General features: G+C 43.8%; 1 protein-coding gene across 3 annotated transcripts in view; it reads left to right on the top strand.

The window, feature by feature from the left end:
* The window catches only part of VPS39 (VPS39, HOPS complex subunit), a 46,771-nt gene extending 21,246 nt beyond the window's left edge, over positions 1 to 25,525 (top strand). For 2 of the 3 annotated variants that reach the window (XM_003791750.3, XM_023514275.1), the window contains 18 exons: positions 1,257 to 1,440; positions 5,488 to 5,608; positions 5,724 to 5,844; positions 9,559 to 9,688; positions 13,120 to 13,262; positions 15,380 to 15,523; positions 15,993 to 16,134; positions 16,232 to 16,318; positions 16,567 to 16,640; positions 16,967 to 17,065; positions 17,754 to 17,871; positions 18,890 to 19,018; positions 19,961 to 20,063; positions 20,286 to 20,331; positions 21,832 to 21,981; positions 22,142 to 22,276; positions 22,534 to 22,625; positions 23,444 to 25,525. In XM_003791750.3, the coding sequence (XP_003791798.1) occupies positions 1,257 to 1,440; positions 5,488 to 5,608; positions 5,724 to 5,844; positions 9,559 to 9,688; positions 13,120 to 13,262; positions 15,380 to 15,523; positions 15,993 to 16,134; positions 16,232 to 16,318; positions 16,567 to 16,640; positions 16,967 to 17,065; positions 17,754 to 17,871; positions 18,890 to 19,018; positions 19,961 to 20,063; positions 20,286 to 20,331; positions 21,832 to 21,981; positions 22,142 to 22,276; positions 22,534 to 22,625; positions 23,444 to 23,519 (2,094 nt within the window). In that variant the 3' untranslated portion in view covers positions 23,520 to 25,525. Of the gene's footprint in view, positions 1 to 1,256; positions 1,441 to 5,487; positions 5,609 to 5,723; positions 5,845 to 9,558; positions 9,689 to 13,119; positions 13,263 to 15,379; positions 15,524 to 15,992; positions 16,135 to 16,231; positions 16,319 to 16,566; positions 16,641 to 16,966; positions 17,066 to 17,753; positions 17,872 to 18,889; positions 19,019 to 19,960; positions 20,064 to 20,285; positions 20,332 to 21,827; positions 21,982 to 22,141; positions 22,277 to 22,533; positions 22,626 to 23,443 lie in introns of all 3 variants that reach the window. The other variant, XR_002773871.1, reaches the window with a different exon arrangement.
* Positions 25,526 to 27,117: the final 1,592 nt, after the last annotated feature.

The raw sequence follows: 27,117 nt of genomic DNA, 5'->3' as shown, positions 1-27,117 counted from the left end.
AAAAAAAAAAAAAAAGAAAAAGAAAAATCTAAATCTTGTAGCTTCACATCTCTCTCCTCATTCCCTGACTTGGCCATTCTAGAAGCCTGTCTTCTTGTCCCCCACTGAGCAGGAAGACAGGCTGTTATTAATACATTCGTTCTGTATTTTTATTATTAGGATATCCTTGTTTTATCAGCATCTAAGTTACAGACTCCTGGAGCAGTCCCTGCTGCGCAAGTGACTGAATAGTAACTAGACAAAAAGGTGCTGAGGGAGAGTCGCAGGGAGTGGGGACACTGAGCCAAAAGCTGGAGTGGGTGCTCAGTTCTCTCACCACCGTGGATGCTGCCATCACCTCGAGGGAGGGAAATCTTGCTTTAGAACCAAGCTATTCAGAAATTATTTATTAATTTACATACAATAAAATTCATCCTTTTTGGCAGATAGTTCTGTGTCTTAATGAATGCCTAAAATTGTGTAACTAATACCACAATCAAGATTCACAACAGTTCTATCATCCCCCCTAATTCCCTCAGATTGGCTCTTTGAACTCAGCCTCTCCTACTTCTAAAACTCTGGTTAACTGTTGATCTGTTCTTCATCTCTTAAGAGTTTCACGTTGTCCAGAATGTCATATGAATGGGATCATTTAGTATGTAGCCTTTTGAGTCTGGCTTCTTTCACTAAGCATAATGCATTTGAGATTCATTTGTGTCCTTGTGTGTGACAATAGTTTATTCTTTTTTGTGGCTGAGTAGTAGTCTGTAGTATGGATACATCACTCATCAGGTGTTGAACAGATAAAGTTGTTCCCAGTTTGTAGCAATTATGAATAAAGCTGCTGTGAACACTTGCACACAGGTGTTTGTGTAAATCTAAGTTTTCATTTCCCTTGGGCAAGTGCCTAGAAATGGGACTTACAGGTCATATGGCAAGTGAGTATTCAACTCTATAAGAAACCAGCAAACACAACAGCTATACCATATTGTGTTCCCAGCAACAGTGGGTGAGAGCTGCAGTTGCTGTGTGTTCTTGCCAGCACCTGGTGTCGTCAGTTGCCAGCTAGATGCTTGTTTCTGTGTTAGAAAAAAAGAGAACTCATTTTATACTCTGATAACAAAGTTTGTTCTAATGAAGTCTGTATTATTTTCTTATGTCACACAAGGAATATTACTGGCTTCTCTAGGTTTGGGGTTTTATCTGGATTTTTCCAGGCTGTGTTTGTGCCTCTTTCTGGAGGAATGTTGGATGACTGACTTTGTGTCTTCCTGTAGGTGGATGGAAAGGGGTCTATCAAAGAGCTCTTTCCAACAGGAAAACAGCTGGAGCCCTTAGTTGCACCTCTGGCAGACGGAAAAGTAGCTGTGGGTCAGGATGATCTCACCGTGGTGCTCAACGAGGAGGGGATCTGCACACAGAAATGTGCCCTAAACTGGACAGACATACCAGTGGCCATGGGTGAGAGCAACAGTGGCTGCTGTTTCACGCTTTGGGCTGGGGTCATGTGCCATCCCTGCCGAGTGCAGTCCCGTTCATAGCTTCAGCAGACTGGCTTACATTGTGTCATTCACTCGCAGTTCCCACTTCTTATAAATAGATGAAGATGTAAGGTCATTAAAAATGGGGATAGTCTAGTTTTTACAGGAAGCAGAGTTTTGCTCCTGAGGGGGGAAAATGTAAACAGAAATGTGGGAAGTGACTATCTACTGCTATTTTTACTTCTTAGTTCCTTTTCTTCCACCTTGTTTTAAGGATTTTGTTGTGTCTACTGTTGAATAGAAATTAGTGGAAATTCCGCTACACGTAATTGGTGTTAAAGGGTTTTCCACATGGTGGTTATTGTTGCTGTTGCTTTTTAACTTCCGAGTCACAGAGATCTTTTAAGTGTCAGTCTGCATCCTACACTTTGCTGTTTTCATCCTACTCCTGCCTCAGGCTCCCAAGTCTTACAGTGCTATTGCCTGGAAGCATCTGACACCCTGGAAGCATTTCTTTTTCAGTCAGAAGAGGGAACATTGCTAAAACAGTTACTTCTGTAGAACAGAGCATACAGATATGCCTTCTGCCCCTTGTTCCAGAGATAGAGGTCCTTAGGGACAGAAGGCGTATCACCTTTGTCTTGGGTAGAAAGACAAAACAAGGCACCGCTTAAAGTGTGGCATTGGATGAGTTAAAACTCAGTAGTTCCCTAAAAGGGAAGGTCATTGTTTAGTTAATTAGGAAATAGTTTCATTACATAGCTAAGATTCAACTGGGTCAGGCAGGGACTTTGGGATCTGGCTTGAAGAAAAATTCCCATTTATTCCAGGCAGAGAATAGTTTGAGAAATGAGTGGAAATCATTTGTAAGAGGGCATTACAGAGACTGACCTGGCTAAAACAGGTGGTCTGATGAATTATAGAGGAATAAGATAGGGCCGGTTTTTAGAGGTCCATGAGAAGGTTTGAGAAGCCAATAGATTCATGTCTTACTAGACGCTGGTTATTCTGAAGAGGGTAGTTAGAGATAAACAGACCAGAGGATGATAAATAAAAGGACAGTATTTTAGAAGGCCCAAGATTGTGTATATCAAGTTTAGAGGGCTTTAGGGCTTTACAAGAGGCTTCGTGATGTTCTCAGGGACCTTGTTTTTTGCTTTAGAAGAGGAACCTTGGTAGATGAGATAAAGATACAAGTAGTATTCTAGAAGTGTGTTTCTGAATTTCTGTTTTAAAACCTGTGGTTAGTTCCTGGGGCCTTTAACAGTGTTTCTCAAAACTGTCCTAGGCCTTGATGGACTGAAGCACATTTTGAGGTACTTCCTCTGTGAGGTTTCTGGCCTGCAGGCAGGGTTCGTCACTTCTCCTGGGTGCCTCCATAACTCAGGTGTCTCTGTCATGGCAGTCTGTCACATGGGATACAGCCAGCAGTCTGTCTCACGGAGTCGGAGCTCTGGAGTTCTAGACTCATGTCTTTTTTTTTTTTTTTTTTTTTTAACAATAGACTCATGTCTTGAGCCACTTTGTTGAATCCTTACTAAGTACTACAGAGCCTGTTAGGAAATGGTTGCTGAATAAGTGAATTGTTATCTTTGTCGGCCACTTATTTGTCTATTTCACACCAGCTGTTCTTTCAAGTTTTGACTATTAATGTCAGTTGGGGAGACTGAACGAAATGATATGATAATCAGAAGGGTTTCTGTTAGAAAATACTTTTTAAATTGAATTAGAAGTCATTCAAGTGAGCCAGATTTAAAAAAGAGAAACACATTTTACGTATTTATACCAGTTAACAGTAAAGAAAATTGTACTAATGTTTCAAAATGAGGCCAGGGGTGGCGCCCGTGGCTCAGTGAGTAGGGCACTGGCCCCATATGCCGAGGCAGGCGGGTTCAAACCCGGTCCCGGCCAAACTGGGAAAAAAAAAAAAAAAATGAGGCCAGCATGAAAAGAAAAGAAAAAAAATCTAATACAAAACAGCATGCTTTTAATTTTATTTTTCTGATAAGATGAAAAGTATCAGCACAATAATAGCATTTAAAATGATGGAAATCTGACTTAGGCTTCAGGTTACTCATTTCTGCATCCCCTTCTAGCTTTGAAATTATACTTCTATTCATTTATAACATAAATACTAAATACAATAAAAAAATTTTTTATCAAATAATAGATAATTAGGAATATAAATTGATAGGTTAGCTATACTAAAACTATTTCTATGGATATGTTCTTTGAGGTTAAATTTCTATATCATAATTACGCCCTCTAGTGGTTGGTGTTTCACTAATTTTTTTTTTTTTACATTAAAAAAATTTTATTTTTAAATGTAATAAAAACTACATAACAGAAAACTTACCACATTAACCCTTTTTAAGTGTGCAATTAAGCAGCATTAAGTATATTTACATTGTTATGCAATAAATCTTCAGGACTTTTTCATTTTGCAAAATTGAAACTCTGTGCCCATTGAACTACGGCCCCTCTCTTTCCCCTCCCTCTAGGGGCTGACCAGCACCATTCTGCTTTCTGTTCCTATGACTTCAGTTACTTTTAGATACCACATATAAATGGACTCATATGGTATTTTTTGTCTTTTTGTGACTGCCTTAATTCATTTAGCTTATTGTTCTCAAGGTTCGTCCAGGTTGTAGCGTTTGACAGACTCTCCTTACTCTTTAAGGCTGAGTAATATTCCCTTATCTGTCTACATGATAGATTGTTTATCCATTCTTCCATCCATGACATTTGGCTGGGATGCTTTCACCTTTTGGCTGCTGTTAATGCTGCTATGAACATGACTGTGCAAATAGCTCTTTGTGATCCTGCTTTCAGTTCTTTTGAATTGTTTAGGTAATTTGTAAAGAGCAGAAGCTCATTTCCTTACAGTTGTAGAGTCTAGGAATTCCCAAATCAAGGCATTGGTATCTGGGAATGGCCTTGCTGTGTCCTCATGTGGTGGAAGGCAGAAGGACGGGAGAGGGATGAACTCTGTCCTCACGTGGCAGAAGAGAGAGAACCCACCCCCACAAGCCCTTTTCCTAGCAGCACTAATCCATTTATGAGGACTAACCCTCAGGTCCTCAACACCTCCCATTCAGCCTCATCTCCTAACATTTGCATTAGGGATTAAGTTTCCAATGCGTGAGATTTGGAGGGAACAAAAATACTCAAACTATAGCAGCCATCAAGTTTGTATCTTTTGTCTGAAAATCTCAAGCAGAATCAGCATTGGCTAGAAATGTGGGACTTAACTTTTGGAATAATTTTAAGGAAAAAGGAATTTGCCTTCCTTTTGCCCTTTAAGTTCTGTAACCTGATTCTCCCACTAATACATTGATGGGGCAGCTGCAGCTGACCTTTCTCTGGCTTAGCTGTGTCTGGTAAGAATGGAGCAAGTGAAGCTTTCATCTAGTCTTTGGGTGAAATGGTAAGAGTGGGACCAGATCTCTCAGCAAAGCTGAATGCAACTTTTCTACACAAGACATTTTTCTTACATACTATCATTTAGAAAAAGCAATTTTTTTTTCTCTCTGTGTCATAGTATAGTATCCTGGCTTGATATTTGACTAGTGCAGGGGTCCTCAAACTTTTTAAACAGGGGGCCAGTTTGCTGTCCCTCAGACCATTGGAGGGCTGGATTGCAGGCCCCGGGACGAGTTGGCTGCTAAGCAGGACAGGCAGCAGTGGCAAAAACACCTGCGGGCCAGATACGTGTCCTAGGTGGGCTACATGTGGCCCACAGGCCATAGTTTGAGGACACCTGGACTAGTGGGATTATTATGTTTTTTTTAACTAAATGATAAGTACTTTTGCTTAAATCAGTGGTTCTCAACCTTCCTAATGCCACAGTGTATTTTCATTGTTCTAAAGGGGTCGCGACCCACAGGTTGAGAACCTCTGGCTTAAATATTAGTGGAATTTTTGGAGATCCATTTAAGTGCAGCTTAGAATGGGCAACTGAAATATTCCGTAAACCCAAAGCCTTAGTCCAGACTCAACAGCTCAGTATGTTCTCTCTCTGAAACAGAGTACCAGCCTCCCTACATCATCGCAGTGTTGCCTCGATATGTGGAGATCCGAACGTTTGAGCCGAGGCTCCTGGTCCAGAGCATTGAACTGCAAAGGCCCCGTTTCATTACCTCAGGAGGGTAAGGAATTTCATTTTTTACTGTGGTTGCCATGTTAGCCCAAAGCTTTAAAGTCATCTATGTCATCATAAAGCCCATGTTCTTTTGCTAATAATACTTTCACTTCGGCCTCCAGATCAAACATTATCTATGTGGCCAGCAATCATTTTGTTTGGAGACTCATTCCTGTCCCCATGGCAACCCAAATCCAACAGCTTCTCCAGGACAAGCAGTTTGAATTGGCTCTGCAGCTTGCAGTAAGTAAAGCATCCCAGCTTGATACTTGACTGGTGGTAGCATTATTAATTGGCACTCATCCTGTATTTGATCTGGATGTAGTCTTCCTTCCTCGTTGTTCTCACAAGTAGGTGAGTTGGGTTTAGATGTTCATATTTAGCTTGCACTGGTAGAACAAGCACAGAGATAAAAGTTAGGGGGCTCATATTCAGGGTCTGACTCTGCTCTAAAATATCTAGGTAACTCTCAGTGATTTGACTTTTTCACTTTGCTTATCTGTCAAATAGAGGATAAGTGCCAATTATAATAATGCTATCTTATAAAATTAATGGGAGAATAAAATAATAGATACTGTATGATCTGAAAAATCAAAGACAACACAAATATCACAATATAGTAACAATCATAAATGTGATTTCAGCGTCCAGTAGAATGCAGGAACTAGAAGACCTCTCAAAATTCCTCTCAACAGTTTGGATACATAGGCTTCAAGCTATTGCATTCAGCCAGGCTGTAGTCTTATATTTGTGATCATTGCTGTATTTAATGTTTGCATGGACACAGTTCATAGCAAAGCAGCCACCAGCCTCTCATTCCAAAGATGCTTCCATGGCCAAAAACCATGTTAGAGATTGACTTCAGAGTCTGTCATTCGTTTAAACATCGTCATTGATGATTGTTTTCCTCTGTAGAGTTGGATTTGATTTTATCAAACAACCAAACTAGCCTGGCCCAGTTATTAAACCAGATAGAACTACTTTAAATAAGAGACTTTTATGAAGATAATGGCAGTAAAACTGAATTTCTAGATTATCCTACAAACTATTTCTGAAAAGGAAGGCAGTGGCCACATTTGGGAGGAGTTAATATGTTTTTAGTCATCTATTGGTGGCGACTTTTGAAGTGGAACATTTACTTTGGTTGCGTAAGTTCTGGACTTAAAACAGAAATTCAGTCTCAATAGTTAGCCATGGTTAATATCTTGTAAAGACAATTACATTCTTAGGGCATTTAATTTCAACATCTTACTAACTTTTTTCTACTTATTCATTATCCTGTATCATTTTACTTTATTTCTGTTTGCATTTTAAAAATAATGTAATGAGTACCCGTGAACTTACCACCCTACCCAAGAGCAATAACTTTTGTAAACTCTGTGCTCTTTCCCATCCCATTCCTCTGCGTCCCCTCCGGATGTAATCATTATCCTAAGTTTTGTGTTTATCACACCCTTAAGAATATTTTTGTTTCATCTTGTACGTATACATTAGTGCATGTGAATAGTGTGTTTAGTTTTTTGCTTTTTTTTTTTTTTTAATGAGACAGGGTCTCACTCCATCACCCAGGCTGAAGTGTAGTGACATGATCATAGCTCACTGCAATCTTGAATTCCTGGGCCCAAGAGATCATCTTGCCTCAGCCTCTGGAGTAGCTGGGACTATAGGTATATGCCACTACGCCCAGCTATTAAAATAAATTTTTTTTCAGAGTCAGGGTCATACTCTGTTGTTCAGGCTGGCCTCAGACTCCTGGCTGCAAGTGATCCTCTCACCTTGGGCCTCCCAAAATGCTGGTATAACCAGCATGAGCCACTGTGCTTGGCATAGTTTTTGGACTTTACAAAAAGGATATGCAACATGTAACTCTTTTTAGTGTCTGTTCTTAACAGAAAGGTCTCAGAGTCTTTTCAGTGATCTGTGTACTACATAGGTTGCTTAATCCTTGGTAGAGAAGATGGAAGTGAATGTCCATATTTCCCTCTTTTTTATAGGCTCGCTCTTAGTATTTGCTCTTTCTTATGATAAGAAGGTTTGTTGACATCTTAGCCCTCAAGGACTCTATCTTTTATTTAAATAATAAGAAAACATACATGGAATTTTCAGAGGACAGTTACACACCAAACTTTGGCATTGACAAAACCTGATCCTAAGTGTCAAGGGACAATTCACTGTGGGCTGGGAAAGGCGCAGTGTGGACCACCCAGTTGACTCTTTAAGGGTAAGTAAAGATTAAAGTCAGGAGCAGGAAACAGGGAATGTTGAAGATTGAGAGGACGTCACAGGAGTGGAAACAAGTGTGGCATGCTTGGAGCCACAAAGTGTGGCTTACATGTCTGGGAATCAGCTATGTAGGGAGGCTGGGCTGTTTGTGTTTTGAACGCCTTTGAAGCACCAAGCAGAAGAGCCAACCTGGGTACACCCACATGCTTGTGATGACCTGGACTAAAGTGGTGGGAATAGTAGAGGACAGGAAAGGGGAAAACAGAGAGATGTTTTGAGGAAAGAAATTAATAAGTAATAGCTTATTTAGCTTTTACTGTGAACAAGACCTTTCCCAGTTGTGCCAGATACACCAAATGTCCTTCATTCCTTGAGCACATCCTGCTCTCTGTTGATTGGCTATGGCGCACATGCTCCTCTTTTTTTTTTTTTTAATTTATTTTTCTTACTTATACATGTGTATATTAGGTTTCCACGTTTGCCTTCACAGAATTAAAAAGGCTAAATTTAATGACAATAACAATGTTTAACATAAGGACTGAGAACAAAATCCTCATAAAGAATGAATGAAGATAAATACATTCAGAAAAGGAATCAGACGATCGCTGCAACAAAATATTAAGCAATAATAGTAATAATGCAAAGAGAGTAACAGTCCCATTGTCAGATAGAAGTATGTCTATTATAGAATACTTTGATCAGTTCACTTCTTCTTATTTTGTTTTTTCCAAAGTCTCAAAAACAACTAATATTTATAAATAAAAGTAAAAGATAATTTCAAAAAAACAGATCATGCCAAATCTTATAGACAACAGAAAAAGAGATACTTTAAAAGCATTCTACTTAATCTGGATACACCTGATATTAAAATTGGAGAAAATATATTATTATAAAGGGGAAATTACAAACATATTTCACTTATAAATGAGGATGCAATATGATAAACATCATATTAACATGTTGAATTAAAAATTAATGTCTAAGTAATGTACTTTGGCCAAAATTAATACAATTTATATGAGAATTAGTCATTATTTTCTTTATTTTTTTTTCCTTGCCCATATACCCCCTCCCTCCTTCTCTTTCTGGTCTCCCTTTCCCCCATGCCCCACCGTGTCATTAACTGTCATTAATTGTCTTCATATCGCACACGATCCTCTTCCCCTCCCTTCTGTCACCTGCACAGCTGTGCTTGGCTAACTCCACCTTATCTTTTACATTTCAAGTTAGGTTCCTTTTGGAACCCATCCTAGTCCTCCTACTCAGACTGAACTGGGGACCTCCCCACATGCTTCTGTCATCATTTTTACCCTGTTTTCTTTTGATTTTTGTTTTTAAACTAAAATTCTAGACTATTCAGATTTGTCCCATTTTTCCATTAATGCCCTTTTTTCTATTCTAGGATCAAATCCAGAAATCACATTGCATTTAGTTATCATATGTCCTTAGTGTCCTCTGCTCTTCCAGAGTTTTTTTTATCTTCCCTTATTTCTCATCACCATGACAATTTCCAGGAGTACTGGCTGGGGATTTCTTAGCCACCTTGTTGTATTTTACTGTAATAATTGCAGAACTACTTAGCAGTCTTACTAACACCCTGCAAGGGCAGATAGCAGGTCACTGTCTTAGACACTTTGGCATCTGTCGCTCCTAGAATCTTGTCTGACACTTAGAACCTACTGAATAAATATTTGTTGAGTGACTGAGCTCTTTCCTGTTCCACTGTCTGATTAGGAAATGAAAGATGACTCTGACAGTGAAAAGCAGCAACAAATCCATCACATCAAGAACTTGTACGCCTTCAACCTCTTCTGCCAGAAGCGTTTTGATGAGTCCATGCAGGTCTTTGCTAAGCTTGGCACAGGTAACAAGGGTGCAGCCTCGGGATGAGGAGCTAATGGAGGGGTGCCCTGGAAAGGACAGGGAGAGATGATACTAGACTTCAGAGAACTGGGAAAATCTATGCTTCGCCAAATTGATCCTTATACCTACAAGATCCTGCGGGTGGCCACAATGGTTACGTGTTTATAATCCTAATTTTAGGAATCTGGTCTCACCCATAAATGCAGACTTTTCCAGGATGATTTGCCTTCACCATCAGAGACAGGTAACAGGTTATTCAATTCAACAAATGGGCAATTGATCAGCTAGTGTTTATTAAATGCTGTTTTAGATAAAGAAGTCCTTGGATTCAACCATAGGTCATTTTTGAGAGCCTACACAGGAAGCCCTTCCTTTCCTTAGTGTCCTAAAACTTCTGTAGACGTGAGAGCATTGTGGTGAGGAGCGGGTACCCTGGAGGAGACTCCCTAGCTCCAACTCACTTCCTGATCTCTCTGTGCTTCTGATTCCTCCTCTGCGAAAGGAGGATAATAGAAATACTGCTTCCTTATCATGTTGCTGTGCCGCTCAAATGAGGTGCTTAGAACGTGTGGCACTTAAGTGTTTGTTCTTCTTTTTTTTGAGACAGAGTCTCACTGTGTCACCTTGGTAGAGTACCGTGGCATCACAGCTCACATCAACCTCAAACTCTTAGGCTTAAGTAATTCTCTTGCCTTAGCCTCTCAAGTAGCTGGGACTACAGGTGCCCGCCACAATGCCTGGCTGTTGTTGTTGTTTTGTTGGCCCAGGCTGGGTTTGAATCCACCACCCTCGCTGTATGTGGCCGGTGCTGTAACCACTGTGCTATGGGCGCCGAGCCATGTTTGCTCTTCTTATTATTAAACTTTTCATTTCTTTATGTTCCATTTTTGCTTAATTTAGATCCATCTATGTATACTTGGTTTGTATATTATTATCTATTCTTTTTTCCTCTTCATCACTTTGCCCTTTTTCTGCTATCACTCATTGTTGGCTGGTAATCATCTATATCAGTTAAGGTTCTTGGTTGTTAACAACAGATACTAATTCTAAGTAATTTAAGCACAATCTGGACAAATTAAGCAGGGTTTATTGGAATATTAGGGTGATGGCAGTTGGAGGGACCCATAAAATTGATGGGAGACCAGGCTCAGGAATAGGTGGGAAGAAGGGAACTCTGAAGGCCCTCCAAGCTGGAAACAGGATGCCAGACTGTAATGTTTGTAGCCAGGACAGACTAGGGGGTCCTATACTGTCATAGCCACCTCCTTAGCTGTTGCTTCTATTACCTCCCTGTTATTACATCCTTAATAAAATTACCCCCTGCCAATTTATTAGCTATCTTGTGCTGTGTAAGCAGTCACCTCAATACTTTATGGCTTAAATCAATCATCCATCTCTCTTAATACACACTGGTCAGGAATTTGGGAAGGGTTCAGCTGGGCCACCATCATCTGAAGTCTCAACTGGGCTGGAGGATCCACTTCCAAGCTGGCTCAACTCTCATGGCTGATAAGTTGGTGCTACCTATGGGTTAAGGGGTCATAGTTGTCCAAGTGGCTTTCTCTATAGAGCTATTTGAGTGTCCTTGTGCATACTCAGAAGGTATGATCTAAGAGACCTAAGCTAAGATCTAAGGTGGAAGCTTCAGTGCTTTTTGTGACTGTCACTTCTGTATTTTGTTGATATATAAGGGTCCTGCTAGGTTCAAGGCAAGGAAATACAGATTCTACTTCTTGATGGGGAAGTTACATAAAGGAACAGGAAGGATGGGATATATGTTGGTGTGTGCCACACTGCCTGTCATCCCTGCATCACCTTCCCAAGATCAAGGGGATATGACTAGCCAGGATTAGGGCATGGTCTCACTTCCAGACTCTGCAGGGAGAGTGGGTGGGAAAGGTTTGGCTCCCACTTGCTTCTGAAGACAAAGGTCGGTGCCTGGAGCTATCTTTACAATGGTAAGTGGGATCATACAGTATTTGGCCTTGTGTCTAGCTTACTTAGCATGCTGTCTTTAAGTTTCATCCATATTATAACATATACCAAATTTCATTTCTTTAAGTGTCTGAATATTATTCCATTGAAGTAACATTTTTATATACACTTAATTAGCAAAAACTTATTTTTATGAGACAGTTGCAATATTGTGAAACCAAATTGCTCTTACCTGCTAAGATAATGAGTATTGCTACTCAATAAGGAAAAAGTACTGAGGCCCACTAATCCTACTTCTGGGAATTTATCCTAAGAAAATAATCCAACCAGTGGGCAGGGACAGAGCTCATAACTGGACACTGGAATGCTGAGACTCTAGATAGGGACAGACCTCACAGCTGGACTGGATGGACTGGAATGCTGAGTCTGGCCGCAGACACTAGTGAGCTGGCAGCTCAGTATGAAGAGGGAGCTTCCACTTCACTTCCAGTTTCCACACCTCACACCCCTGCTTCTCATTAGTGGAGCCAGATTTTTTGCCCAGAACCAGAAAGGAGTTTAAGAAGAGTGGTTTTCAGTTGTATAGCCCCTGTGGGTAGGAAAGAATGTAGAAGGGGATAGAAATAGATACTAAGTGCTAGTTGACCATAAACATGGTATTCCACAGTGTTGATGGTGCTGTAAGGTATCTAACCAATCCCAGTGGTAGAGTAGTGGGAAATGTTGGCCACTGTCAGCATTTTGCCGTTACAAACATCTATACCTGTAAGAATGCAGTAAATTCTAAGAAGTTAGAACAAAGTTCCCTCCTTGACTTTTTTTTTTTTTTTGCTGTTTTTGGCTGGAGCTGGGTTTGAACCCGCCACCTCCAGCATATGGGGCCGGCGCCTTACTCCTTTGAGCCACAGGCACCGTCCCCTCCTTGACATTTTTAATGTGTATCATTTTGATTCTTAATGTAGCAGAACATTTTCCCACTTATTTATGTTTTTCTTTTGTTAATTATTCTTGTCTTTTGCCCATTTATCAAGAGAAATTTTATGTTTTATTATCAATTTGTGTGAATCTGTTTTAGGTAATCAATATATTAGCTTCTTGCCATATATATTACATATATATTCCCTAGCCTGTTGTTTTGATTATTTTTGAAAAAGAATATTCTTCTTTGACATATCAATTTTTTAAGTCTCTTGATCTTTTCCACTTTGATGTCCTCAACTTTTCCTTGGAGATTTTTTTATCCTGTACTGATAAATATTGAGTTCTGTGTATGTGTCTGTGTCTTAGAACATAAAGTCATGCCATTTTTGTAACATTTTAGTGAAATACATATATAGAAAATGTTCAGATCATAAGTGTAAGTGTAGAGCTCATTGAATTTTTGTGAACTTAAAAAATCAGCCCAGAACTTACTTTGCTATAGTAACAGTCTTAGTTTACTTTATCCTTAAATGACTGGGCTCCTTTCCGGAGAAATCATGCTTCCCTTCCATGCAGATCCCACCCACGTGATGGGCCTGTACCCCGACCTGCTGCCCACAGACTACAGGAAGCAGTTGCAGTATCCAAACCCATTGCCCGTGCTCTCGGGGGCTGAACTGGAGAAGGCTCATTTAGCCCTGATCGACTACCTGACACAGGTGGGTATAATACAGAAGCATATGGAAGACTTGACCTGGGAGTTCCAGCACTTGTTTCTCCATGGCCAGGAATGGAGGGGCTTCCTGTAATGCAAAGCCGTCGCAGACGTGAGTGCTTGTGATAAGTCTGTGAGGGGCACAGTTTGTTTCTGTGCTTACAGCCTCTCAGTACCATTGAGCTTTTTTTTTTCCCCCAATCCTGAAACCAAGGAACATCCAATTCCTAGTAAATTTATAAGAACTAAAAATGGTAAATTTTAGTAGAAGAGAACAAGATTTTTTAAAACAAACTTCTTGTAACAAATATAATTTGGGGGAAAATACTTGTTCTATGCAGAAGACATAGAAAAATTCAAAGCAGAAATACAAATCACCAAAAATTATCACCAGAGTATAAAGAATGAATGTTTTAGTGTTGTTCTTCTAGATTTTTTTTATCTACTTATGAATTCACTTTTCATCTCTTGGTTTATTTACTGTAAATAATATCAAACTATACACTCCAATTTATAGCTTTTTAGAAATTTAGCCAAATATTGGGAAAATTCTTACTTGTGAATAATCTTCTATAACATGGTGTATTGGGAGGTATTTAGATTTAACATTTTTTTTCAATTTAGCTGTTATAGATGGACAAGTGAAATTTTAAAGTCAGCACTGAGACTGACATCTGCAGTGAAACCTCTTCACCCCAAACTTCTGTCACCACAGGTGACTGTTCGTTTTCTGTGTACCCATTCAAAGTCACAAGTCTTCTTGATATTTTTTCCTCTTAGTGTTCTGTAAACATTTGTAAGGGGTCTCTGGGTAGGCACTGAGACGTGTTGCTGGTAAAATTATAGCGCTGTTCTCTACTCCCAGCTACTGGGTCAGTGAGTACCTGCAAGTCTGATCAGGCATAGGTGGCCTTGGCACTTCTTGACGTTGTTACCCAGCTGTGGCGGGCACCTTGCAAGGACGCAAACTCACCTCTGTCTGCAGACTTCTCCGCCCTGTGCTAATAAAAAAAAAAGATTCCTGGGCATAATATGTCTCAAAGCCTGTGGCATTATGAAAGGCCCTCCACTGCCACTGTCTGAGGTTTAGGAAGGTGAGCACGCATTCTTTCCTGGCTTTGGGAATGCATGAGGTTAACTGACATGGGTATAGTGCCAGAGAGGTGGCAGAGCAAGACCTTGGGCTTTGCCAGATGCAAGAAAATACACACTGGATGATTCCACTTACATGAAGTTCTAGAATAGGCAGAAGTGAATCTCCAGTGAAGAAAGCAGATCAATGGGTGGGGGCTGGGTAGGGTTATTAGTGAAGAGCATGAGGGGACCTTCAGGGGTGATAGAAATGCTCCGTTTCTCATTGAGGTCGTAGTTACGTGTATATATAGATCTGTCAAAATGCATCTAACAGTATACTGTTACAGGCGTGCTGGGTCACACCTATAATCCTGGCACTTTGGGAGGCCGAGACAAGTAGATCACCTGAGCTCAGAAGTTTGAGACCAGCCTGAGCAAGAGTGAGATCCTATTGCTACTAAAAATAGAATAAAAGGTAGCCAGGCATTGTCCCAGCTGTAGTTTCAGCTACTTAAGAGACTGAGGCAGGAGGATCGCTTGAGCCTAGGAGTTTGAGGTTGCTGTGAGCTATGCTGATGCCACAGCACTCTACCCAGAGCCATGTAGTAAGACTCTGTCTCGGGGGTGGGGGGGAGTACATTTTATTATATGTAAATTATAGCTTAGTAAACTTGATTTAAAAAAAATAAAAACATGGGTTTTGTAATCAGACATCAATTTGAACCCTGTTTCTGCCATTTATGAAATATCTAACATCTGTGTTTTAGATTCTCCATCTGTAAGATGGGGATAATACCTGCATTTGTTTTAAGTTTAAGAAAATGCCTGGCATAGTGCTTAGTGTACTCAATAAATAAATGTTATTGTTGTTGTGTCTGTGGCCATTTAATAGTCATCAATTCTAATCTCTGATAAAAACTGAATGCCAGTGCAAGATCAGGGTTGATAGGCACAAGCTGATTTAGAAGTATTCAGAGTTACCCAATAGCTCAAGTGACAAAGGAAAACTTAGTCCTGGCCTTGGCCTCATATTTTTAACTCTTACAGAAAAGAAGTCAACTGGTAAAGAAGCTGAATGACTCTGACCACCAGTCTAGCACCTCCCCGTTGATGGAAGGCACCCCCACCATCAAATCCAAGAAGAAGTTGCTGCAAATCATCGACACTACCCTGCTCAAGTGCTACCTCCATGTGAGTTACCTGAGCACTCAGGTGCCCACAGGCCTCCCTTGCCTTTAAAGTCCAGGAAATTGAGAGGGAGCACTATACCTGGGGACCTGCCACCAGTAAGACTGAGATCTGTGGTGCTAGGAGCACCCTAGTCTCTGATATCTGTGAGTGTCTTGGAATTAAGAGCATAAGGCAAGTTACTGATCCTGAATTGTACACTAGACTCTTCTCTCGGGCTATTGCTAAAAGGTTACCAGGGACAGCATTTTCTCTAAGAAGCTATCTCCCTCTTTTCCCTCACAACATTAAGACACATTGTGCAAAATGGCATAAGTGCTCTCAAAGCCACTACCTGCCATCCTGAAAAAGGGCTGCTTGCTTTCTCTTGCTTGTGTTACCCCCTGGCCTTTCAGCCTAGAGCAGGCCTGGACTAGGGAGGGGTGGGGCTCCCTGGGAAACAGGTTCCACTGAAGTCCTGCTCCTCCTGCAGACAAATATGGCCCTAGTGGCCCCCTTGCTGCGCCTGGAGAACAATCATTGCCACATCGAGGAAAGTGAGCACGTGCTGAAGAAGGCTCACAAGTACAGTGAGCTAATAATCCTGTATGAGAAGAAAGGGCTCCACGAGAAAGGTGACTGGGGTGGGGCCCGGGTAGAGGGAGCTTGCTGAACTGCAATAAATCTCTTCTGGGCAAGGGCCCATGACTTTGTTCTCGGGTGTTGTGGCAGCTCTGCAGGTGCTGGTAGACCAGTCCAAGAAAGCAAACTCCCCGCTGAAAGGCCACGAGAGGACAGTGCAGTATCTGCAGCATCTGGGTAAGTCTAGCTTTTGAAAGGGGGTTGGTGGGAAAGGGATCCTATTCACATGGACTCAGTCTCCCTCCATTTCTGATTCTGGCTGGTTGCTTCCCTCCATCCCTTGTGGTGACTCCAGGTAGCATAAACGTCCCTCGGTGGAATCATGACAGCCCCTTGTCTGGAAAGTGAATTCTGAGGCCACTTGGCCACTGGCCTCCGCAGTGCCATGAGCATCAACTACTAACAAGTCTTACTTTTCCCTCTAGGCACAGAAAACCTACATTTGATTTTTTCCTACTCAGTGTGGGTACTGAGAGACTTTCCAGAAGATGGCCTGAAGGTGGGTCATGGGAGTCCCTTGGATTTATCTGGTACCACAGTTGGTCCTGGTTGCATCTGGGACAACAGTGGATGGAGAGGAGGCTGGGTTTATGCAGTTTCTTTGGTATCTGAAAGGGTAGGTTGGGAATAGTAAGACAACAGTGTAGTGGGTAGAAAGACCCTACATGGGCCTAGTCTGTGGCACAGCCACTACCTCCAGAGGCCTCTTGGACATCCCGCCCCCTCCAAACGTCTGTCTGTTTGATCCCACACTCGCACACATGTGTGTTTGTCAGAACTGCAGTCAGATGGTTCTGCCACTGGAACTCAGGTTTATTTTGACAGATATTTACTGAGGATCTCCCAGAAGTGGAATCTCTGCCACGCGATCGAGTGCTCAGCTTCTTAATAGAAAACTTCAAGGGTCTGGCTGTTCCTTATCTGGTAATGTAGTCTTTGGTCTGCACTAAAAAAAAACAAACTTTAAGCCCAGGATCCAGGACTGTATTAGACTGTTTAATTCAGGGTTTGTGTCACAGGGAGTTGGTAGAATATAAGGAAGAGGGTTATTTCGACTTCATCTGAAGAGATCCCAGTAAACCAAACTAGAAATACTACTTTTGATGATATCCAGGTAAAGTACAGAGGGGTAAAAGAAGGATATTTTAGAAAATAATTCAGAGCCACATTTGTCTACAACCAAACTTAGCTGTGAGCACAGGACAATCAAATAGGTTTTAGGTACTAGAATTTAACCTTAATTATAGGGGCTGACATGAGAGTTTGGAGGATGATGGGACAAGATTAATGAAAGGAACTTAGACCAGAAATTGAGTAAATAATTTCTGAAATGAGCAGCTCAGAGGAGTAGGGTGCTAGTCCCATATACTGGAGGTGGTGGGTTCAAACCCGGCCCCGGCCAAAGCTGCAAAAATAATAATTTCTGATATTACTGGGTTGCACTGTGAAATTTCTCAGTGGTTTTGGAAGAACTCTTCTTTGGAAATCTCTGCAGCTTTATTAGTGATTAATCTGGATGGGACCTGTTGGGCCCTAAAAAATGTGAGAGAAATTAGGAGACCATGTCATAGTCTAGAGGGTGCCAGTGACAAAGACTTACATCTCACGTCAGGAACACATCATCCACGTTTGGGAGGAGACGGGCTCTCGGTTCCACAACTGCCTGATCCAGCTGTACTGTGAGAAGGTCCAAGGCCTGATGAAGGAGTATCTCCTGTCATTTCCTGCAGGTACCAGTTTTCATGGGAAGCCACTTGTCCTAAGCCTTAGAGGCAAGCACAGACCTGGGTGCCGTGCATGGTACACAGAAGCAGATCCAGGAGGGTGGGAAGTTCCTCAGAGGATCCAGGGGAGCTAAGCGACCCAGGAGCTCTTACCTGGGAACAGGCATCTCTGAGTGACTAAGAGTCATTCCTGGAAGACGGCAAAAGGAACAGATTTGTCTACCAGATGACAGCTGTGCTGATAATAAACAGGTTTTCCTACCACAGTATTTTTCTATTTAGCTTATTTTTTGTTTGTTTGTTTATTTGTTTAGAGACAGAGTCTCACGTTGTCACCCTCAGTAGAGTGCTGTGGCATCGCAGCTCACAGCAACCTCCAGCTCTTAGGCTTAGGTGATTCTCTTGCCTCAGCCTCCCGAGTAGCTGGGACTACAGGCACCCACGCCCGGCTATTTTTTTGTTGCAGTTTCACCGGGGCTGAGTTTGAACCCACCACCCTCGGTATATGGGGCTGGCACCCTACTCACTGAGCCACAGGTGCCACCCTGTTTGTTTTTTTTTAGAGACAGAGTCTCACTTTATCCCCATCGGTAGAATGCCATGGCGTTGCAGCTCACAGCAACCTCCAACTCCTGGGCTTAGGCAATTCTCTTGCCTCAGCCTCCCAAGTAGCTGGGACTATAGGTGTCCACCACAATGCTCGGCTATTTTTTTGTTGCAGTTTGGCTGGGGCCGAGTTTGAACCCGCCACCCTTGGTATTTGGGGCTGTGCCCTACCCACTAAGTGGGTGCCCTACCCACTAAGCCACAGGTGTCACCAATTTATCTTATGTTTTTAACCCTAAGCTGATGTTTTGGGTTCATGTAGAGACCATAAACTAAAAGAAGTCCACCTAGAAGCCACCTTGGAGGCCCTTTCTGGTCATATGGGGACATCATTGAATCCCATGCCCCTCATTTTTCTTGATGAGCCCACATTGCTGTCCCACAGCTACTTCTCATTTAAATTTGGTTTCCCTTCAAGGCAAAACTCCAGTCCCTGCTGGAGAGGAAGAGGGTGAGCTGGGAGAATACCGGCAGAAGCTCCTTATGTTCTTGGAGATTTCCAGCTACTATGATCCAGGCCGACTCATCTGTGACTTCCCTTTTGATGGTGAGTGTCCGTCTTGGGACCAGAAGCCACTTTGGGCCAAGGTAATGCAAACACTCATCTCCATTTTACTAGTTCCCCACCCCTCCACAAAGTCGGGCCTGGGAAAAACCAGGTGTGTCAGGTCAGTACTCCTGTTTTGTGCCCTCTGCAGACTCGCTTTTATACTGTAACTGAGAGAAATCTCTTTTCTAGGTATGAACCACATGTTAATAGCCAGGCTATATCCAGTTCATTGCTTCAAAACATGTTCTTGGTCAAGTTCATTGTTGAGCAATTTTTGTAATCTGGCAAAACTTGTCTGAGAAAAACAAATTTGTCTGATGTATACTTCCATGGGAGCTGAGACCAAGCATTTGGTCATCTTATCTGCTGTACCTAGTATGTCGTAGTGGTTATTATATACTTGGCTATCGAATGAGTGTTTTTACCCAGTTTTTGTAAGTGATCACAAAAAAAGATGGAATAGAATACCTGTTACTTAGCTTCTTCTTCCCCTTTTAAAGTTTTAATAATTTTCTCCTTGAAAAGAAAACCTAGTTAACAAAATATTTTCTTCCACGTTATGTTGCCCCAGTGTCCACTCTTTGTTTTTTTTGTTTTTTTTTGAGACGGAGCCTCAAGCTATCCCCCTGGGTAGAGTGCCATGGCATCATGCTCACAGCAACCTCCAACTCCTGGGCTCAAGCGAGTCTCCTGTCTTAGCCTCTCAAGTAGCTGGGACTACAGGCACCCGCCACAACGCCTGGCCATTTTTTGGTTGCAGCCATCATTGTTGTTTGGCAGACCCGGGCTGGGGATTCGAACCCGCCACCTTAGGTGTATGTGGCTGGCGCCTTAGCCGCTTGAGCCACAGGCACCGAGCCCCAGTGTCCACTCTTTAGCCCTCAAGCTTGTGATTGCAGAATGGTGGTCAGAGTTATTTATATTCCTTTCTCCTCCCAGGCCTCTTAGAAGAACGAGCTCTCCTGTTGGGGCGCATGGGGAAACATGAACAAGCTCTCTTCATCTATGTCCACATCTTAAAAGATACAAGGATGGCTGAGGAGTAAGTTGGCTCTGTCTTCCCACTTCCCCAAGAGTCTAAAAGCAGGCACCCCAGAGAGGTGAGAGGCTAAGAAGGCCATCTCCCCACATTCTGCTACAGGAGTGAGAATTGCCTCCTATCCCAGTCCTTGGCTTTGGCTGTCGTTAGGCTGCTCCAGCAGGCTGCCTGGTTGACTTCTCATCAGATGGTCCCCTCACCTGCTCTCACCACTTTCTCTCACAGGTACTGCCACAAACACTATGACCAAAACAAAGATGGCAACAAAGATGTGAGTAGTATGCTCTGACCCAGGGGGCACATGTGCACTTCCCCATCCCTTTTACATACCTCACCCACCTGGTTTGGCCATGGGTGGTACTGGCATGAATTGGAAAATAAGACAGAACATGGGTCACGGTGCTGATTGACTTTGCATGTATGTATTGAGGGAGAGGCAGGGCAACCATTTGCCTGGGATAGCTATGGCTTACATCTGTTGTCCCTGTGATTATTAATAGCACTCCTATCTCTTGACTCTCAAAATTCCTAATTTGCATAATAAATTCTGTGGTTAACCTGTTGAGGCAAACATCTAATGGTTGTGACGTAATCTGTCCAGAATACACATTGCTTTGTCAATGTCTGGGGACATTCTTGATAGTCATGACTCAGGGGAGGGAATGCTGCTAGAATCTAGGGGATAGAGGCCAGAGATGCTGCTGAACCATGCACAGGACAACCTCCACCTGTAGAAAGAATTTTCCACCCCGGGCTGGGTACAGTGGTTTACACTTGTAATCCTAGCACTTTGGGAGGCTAAGGTGGAAGGAGTCCATGGCTAGGAGGTCAAGACCAGCCTGGACAATATAGCAAGACCCTGTATAAGTAGAATTAGCCAGGTATGGTGGCACACACCTGAAGTCTCAGCTACTTGAGAGGCTGAGGTGGATCATTTGAGCCCAGGAGTTTGAAGTTGTAGCAAGCTGTGATTGTACCAGTGCATTCCAGCAAGACCCTGTCTTTAAAAAACAAAACAAAATAACAAACTGCTTGGCCCAGCCCAAAATGTTGAAAGAGTACTGAGTGCTAAGGTTTTAAAGCCCTGTGGTACTAATCTCACTGAGTACGAAACATAACATCTTACCTTGGGTTAATCCCTACCTTCTAAAATGTTGGCAGGGTGGCTCAGCACCTGTGGCTCAAGTGGCTAAGGCGCCAGCCACGTACACCCAAGGTGGCGGGTTCAAATCCAGCCCAGGCCTGCCAAACAACAATGATGGCTGCAACCAAAAAATAGCGGGGCGTTGTGGCAGGCACCTGTGGTCCCAGCTACTTGGGAGGCAGAGGCAGAAGACTCACTTGAGCCCAGGGGTTGGTGGTTGCTGTGAGCTGAGATGCCACAGCACTCTACCCAGGGGGACAGCTTGAGGCTCCTGTCTCAAAAAAAAAATAAAAATAAAATAAATAAAATAAAATGTTGGCAGGGTCTCAACTTTCAAAGCCAAAGGACATGAGGAATCTTTTTGAGTTATTTTGCAGTGTTAGCATTTCATAAATGATATGTTAAGTGAACACAAGACATTTGTTTCAGGGGAAAAACAATACCCAATTAACATCTTCAGTTAGCTATTTGACTCTACTAAAATTTTAAAAGGTGAAGATGAGTTTTAAATGTTCTGAGGGCTGTTACCACAGACTACCCTTCTGATCTTGAGGCGTGCTCAGTGCTGGGGCTTCTGGGAGGGTTGCTGCCAGCCTGACGTGTGTGGCTCATATCTGTATGAGACAGGTGTATCTATCCCTGCTTCGGATGTACCTGTCACCTCCCAGCATTCACTGCCTGGGGCCCATCAAGTTGGAACTGCTGGAGCCACAGGCCAACCTCCAGGCTGCCCTGCAGGTCCTCGAGCTGCACCACAGCAAACTGGACACCACCAAGGTCAGGGGTTCTTCCTTGGGAAGGGGAGGGTGTTTATTGGGACCAGCGAATGAGAAGAAGGATGTGGAAAGGGACTAGGGGACTAGCGCCTGAGAGCCCTGTGGCTTCTTCAGTCTTCCGTTGCATCTCACCCTGTCCCCATCTCTGTTCCTGTCCCTAGGCCCTCAACCTTCTGCCAGCAAACACTCAGATCAATGATATACGCATCTTTCTAGAAAAGGTCTTGGAGGAAAATGCACAAAAAAAACGGTTCAATCAAGTGCTCAAGAACCTTCTCCATGCGGAGTTCCTGAGGGTATGGGCCTCCCAGACTCGAGAGGGTGCTTTCATTTCTCAGTATGAGATGGTGTCCACAGGTCCTATTCCAACCAAGTTAGAGCCTTCTGTTTCTGTGCCGTGTAGCTCAAACTGGTCCAGTAGCCAGCGTGACATTCAGTTGCCAGTGTTTCCAGGGCAATCTGTGAAGTTAGAGAGGAAAGAGTGCTGGCTTCTGCCTTTTGTTTCTACGTGCAATGTGATGGGACTTCTGCCCGACTCTCCTTGTTCTTTCAGGTCCAGGAAGAGCGGATTTTACACCAGCAGGTGAAGTGCATCATCACAGAGGAGAAGGTGTGCATGGTGTGTAAGAAGAAGATTGGAAACAGGTGAGCCTCTATTTGCCCGCCGTATGTGAGCTCACTGAGTGTGGGGAATGTGCAGGATGGATCTCTGCCCTTTAACCGAGGAGGGAGACGGCCGCTGGCTGTCCTGACTACATTTAGTTCTTGAGCCTTCAGAAAGCAGTCCGTGCTACCTTTTGGTGATGGACTTTGAGAAGAATGTGAAGCCCAGAAATGTAGGGCATGGGGCTGTTAAATTCTTACCCATAAAGCTCATCACCTCTGGCAGCTGGAAATTACCATGTAGCCAGTAGGTATGTAAAAGATGGATGTGGGTAGAAAGTCCTTTCTTGTTAGGGGTGAGCCTCTGAATAAAAGAAAAATATCTTTCAAACTGTTACCTAATGCCTTGAGTAAAGCCCTGAGCCAGCCTCATTCTGTGTTTAAGAGACATGCACTGGTCAGTTCCCTGTCCTTCAAAGGAGAATGGTTTGTCCTTTTTCTCAAATGGCTGGAAGAATCTTTTTCTTTGGAAAGACCTAATTGGCATTCTTTGTTAGAATTAGCCTGATACCTGTTCTACTGAGCTCATCGGCTCTCAGCAAGCGAGTGCCGAGCTGTGGGCTGATAAGCCCCCTGTCTGCCATGTGTTTGCATTCACTCTGACTGTGTGCACCACCTCCTCTGCTTGGTTATGTGACAGAGATGGCGGCTACAGAAATCCAGAGAGCTCAGGGCAGGCTGTTCTTTGAGGTTTGGGGGGGGCTGCTTCTGGGGTAGTTCCTCTGAAGAAAAGGACCGCTATCAGAGAAGTGGTCTCTTAGAGTTAGTCCTCACTCCCAAGCCATTTTCCTTCTCTGCAGTGCATTTGCCAGATACCCCAATGGAGTGGTCGTGCACTACTTCTGTTCCAAAGAGGTAAACCCAGCTGACACCTGAGTCCAGCATCCCAAGGATTTAGCAGATGGACAGCTTGGCTCTCCTGGAGAGAGGAAGGAGCAGCTGGCCTTAGAATCGTGGGCTGCCACCACCAGGTGCCTCCGCATTTGGACGCTACCAGCTATCTTGCATCCTGGACCATCTCCGAATTATTTAGACTTGTGGTCTGGCATTGCCAGATTTTTAATAGAAAAAGAGATTAGTAATACCTTATACCATTATGTTGTGGGCAATTCCAGAGAATTGAGAACCTGCTTAGACAAGAAGACGTGCACCATCTTGCCTTTGCATACCAGTTACCAGAATGAGACGGTATGTCTCGAGTGTTTGAAACCACAGAGTTGCTTATCAGGAGTTTTTCTGTTAGACAAGCACACGACTTCACAAGGACCCCTCAGCGTGGTTGACTGGAGGGTCATGTAAGGGGACAGCACTTGAGCTATTCCGGCCACATAGACAGAAGGACTCATTTTCTGTTTAGTGCAGGAGTGTCTCCGTGGCAGCCATGCCCTGTGTCCCCCACTAGCCTCCCTGCACACTGCATTGGTTTCCACTCTTTTTTCTCACTGTTTATCGTTCCCTCTCGCTGCCCCATCTACACCTTCCCTCCCACTTCCGTTACTCCAGGAGTAGCTAGTATGTAAACAAGGTAAAGTGAGAAGCAAGAGGAAGTCTCAGTTCCTAGGAATCCACTGCTGGTTGGTTGCCGGGTACATTGTAAATAGTCCTCTTTACCCTATATGCCTAGACACTGAGGAGTGCCGTTCTCTGCCTGCCTACCTGCCCTCGGGCCAAGTGTGACAGCCCGTGAGGATGGGCCACCACTGCCCTGGGTATGCCAGCCCCTAGGCCCAGGCCCCGTAGAGGTGCCTGTTCTGCTTCACTCACCAGCGCTCGGGCGGGTTGGTTTTGTCTCTGTGAGTGGAATGCTTTGTGCTTTGGGCACCTTTCCCTTTTTCCAGCCAGTTTGTTCACTTGCCTTACCGCTTTATAGCGATTACTCCACAGCTTTGTTCTGCAGGGGTTGGAGGATTACACTGGGATAGTGAGGAAGGTAGGTCTCCGCTACACACAGAGGCAGAGTGGAGCAGGGACTGACAACGAGTGACGCCAAGTGTGCTGCTGGGGTGTTCGGGGACAGCAGGGAGAGTGCAGGAGGGCAGACGCAGTGGCACTCGGGTTTATAAAGTATCTCACTGTCAAACCCTGCAGTGAACTCTGCCAGAGGTTCACAGGCTGGAGAGGTCTGCAGGCTGGGGTCGTGTGGGATATGGGCCTGTATCCTGTCCTCCTGGCCTTTTCACAGGCTCCCAGTCTTGTTGCCCCAGCATCTTCAGGGGGTGTGAGGGTGAGTAACACCCACAGTTTTAGTGGCCTGTCCCTGATGTGCCTTGTCCCTTGTAAACTGTGGCACTGTGCTGTGTTACAAGCCAACTTACCAGTGGTAAGTAGACTGGGCTCCCCCAGGCTTCTGTCTGTGAGGCTCTGAAGAGAGTGAGTGCCATCAGCACCATTTGCAGACATGGAGGACTCTGCTCGGGTATGTGAGGCTGGGCAGCACTTGGCAAGAGTTCTGTGGAACTGTGTGTATGTGTGTCTGCGTAGATAGAAAGCCGCCGTCCGACTGGCCATACGCACCCCCAGGAAGCAGTACTGCCCGTGGCCACGTCTGTGCCAGCTGGGACTGCGCTGCCCCTGGGAGCAGTAGGGGAGCTCTGGGCCCAGCCCCTACTGCACGGCAGAGACTCACCCGCCACCCATCCTGCTTTCCTGGCCTGCTGTGCTGTGTCGTCTTTTCTCATGAACTATGTTTGAAGCAATAGAATGAGGAAAATGTGTTTTCTTCCCTTCTGGTGTACGAACACGACCCCATTTTCCCAGACTCCATTCTTCCTTCCCTGGACTCTGCCCTCCACAGTGGTATGGAGAAGGCTGAAATGAAAGCCCTCTAATGAAGACAGATGAAGGTACCTTAACTATTCCTCAGAATAAACCTAATGAAACAAGCCAAGCCTATCTGGGTCTCTTTTTTCTGCTTCCTATGGAATTTGATAAAAAGAACAATGAAAGGATGGTAATTTAGCTAAAAACTGTGAATAAGCCAATCAGTAACTAAGAAAATAATGTCAGTGGAGTGGTTCTATTACGCATGTCTTTTTTTCCTTTTTTTTTTTTTTTTTTTTTTTGCTGTCTTCTGTAGGCTAGATATTACCTATATCTTGACATGTGACACCCTGTACAGCAAGTGTGGCAAATGGCTAATGTATTGATAGCACAGATACGGAACATTTCTGTCATCACGAGATTCCATTGAGCACCCTGGAACTCTACAGAGGATCCAAGTGTTCCTCTCTTGGAAGGGTCATCAGCCTCTCCTGAAGCTCATGATGGCTGGGGGGGAAGCATCAGGGGTGTCTGAGAAGTGGAGAAGTATTGGTCTACTTTAGCCAGGTTCAAAAAGGCAAGGTCTTTCTGTATTGTCCCCCTCTAGTTTTCTGGGACTGAAACCATCTGGAACTAAAAGTCACAACTTTATTGTGGTACAAGGCAGATGACTTCCAGAGAGAGCCTTATGGTACAAATGGTACAACCCAGAAAGTACTCAAATCAGGAGCCTGGAGCCCAGGCCTGGCTCTGCCACTGCCCAGCTCTGCCTTCCTGCCTTGGGCTCCTCTGGTGTGGATCCACAGGTCCCCTCATATACTCACAGAGATAACCAAGGGGGCTAGACTACCATTTCTGAGACCCCAGCCCAGCTCTTAGCTTCACAGTCCAAATTAAACAGGCCTTCCCTTGGGGCCTGGTCACTGGCAGTCACATTCCCTATTCTGGGAGTTTCTGATCAGAACTTGCCCTGTTGATCCATTCAGGAATGAATTACCTGCTTTTTGGATGTTCTCTTGCAGCCTTGACTCTAGGCTTTGGGAAGACTATGGAGATGATTGACTCTTAGTAGAGGGACAGAAATCTGTCTCCCACAGTTCACTGCCCCCTGTCTCAGCCACCTAGAGTGGCCCACAGGAAAGGGGATATCACATTATCTGTAGCCTAAAGTTTGGTCAAAAGCCTTTACGTCTAGTAGCTGAAGGGCAGGCAGACTTGTTTTTTGTCTGCCGTTATTAGTACTACCTGATCAAATTCCTACCTGGGCATTGCAGTGTGCTCTGTACACAATCCAGGGCGAGGTTGGGCCATGGAGTCACAAGGCCATGAATTTCTTCAGGATGTAGATGGACGCTCCTCACCTTTGCGTTCTTGGGTCTAGCACAGGTCTGGCAGGCAGCAGGCTCTCAGGGTCTGGAGAGGAAATAAGGGAGTCCAGATGATGCACTAACCAAAAATTTACATGCTTTTGCTTAAGAGTCACACGGAAGGTGGGACTTAAGGGGATTGGTTTAGGCCTTTTTTGACAGCTGGAAACTAGTCCCTGATACAGTAATGCCCAGCCTGCCCTGGGCTGTCTGTGTTACAGGGCTTGTTGGAAATGGGAGTACTTGGTTTTACCCACGTTTGATCAGATCATGAGGGGTGAGCCTCGGGTGTCTGTTTTTCACAAGCAGCAGTTTGGGAACCAGGGAGTTGGGTTTGGTAACCAGAG

This window comes from Otolemur garnettii, unplaced genomic scaffold (assembly GCF_000181295.1).
Source record: "Otolemur garnettii isolate 467f Iridium unplaced genomic scaffold, OtoGar3 scaffold00050, whole genome shotgun sequence".
In the NCBI taxonomy this organism is placed as follows: Eukaryota; Metazoa; Chordata; class Mammalia; order Primates; family Galagidae; genus Otolemur; species Otolemur garnettii.
Note: the sequence above shows the minus strand (reverse complement) of the source record. Positions and strands in the feature narration are given on the sequence as shown.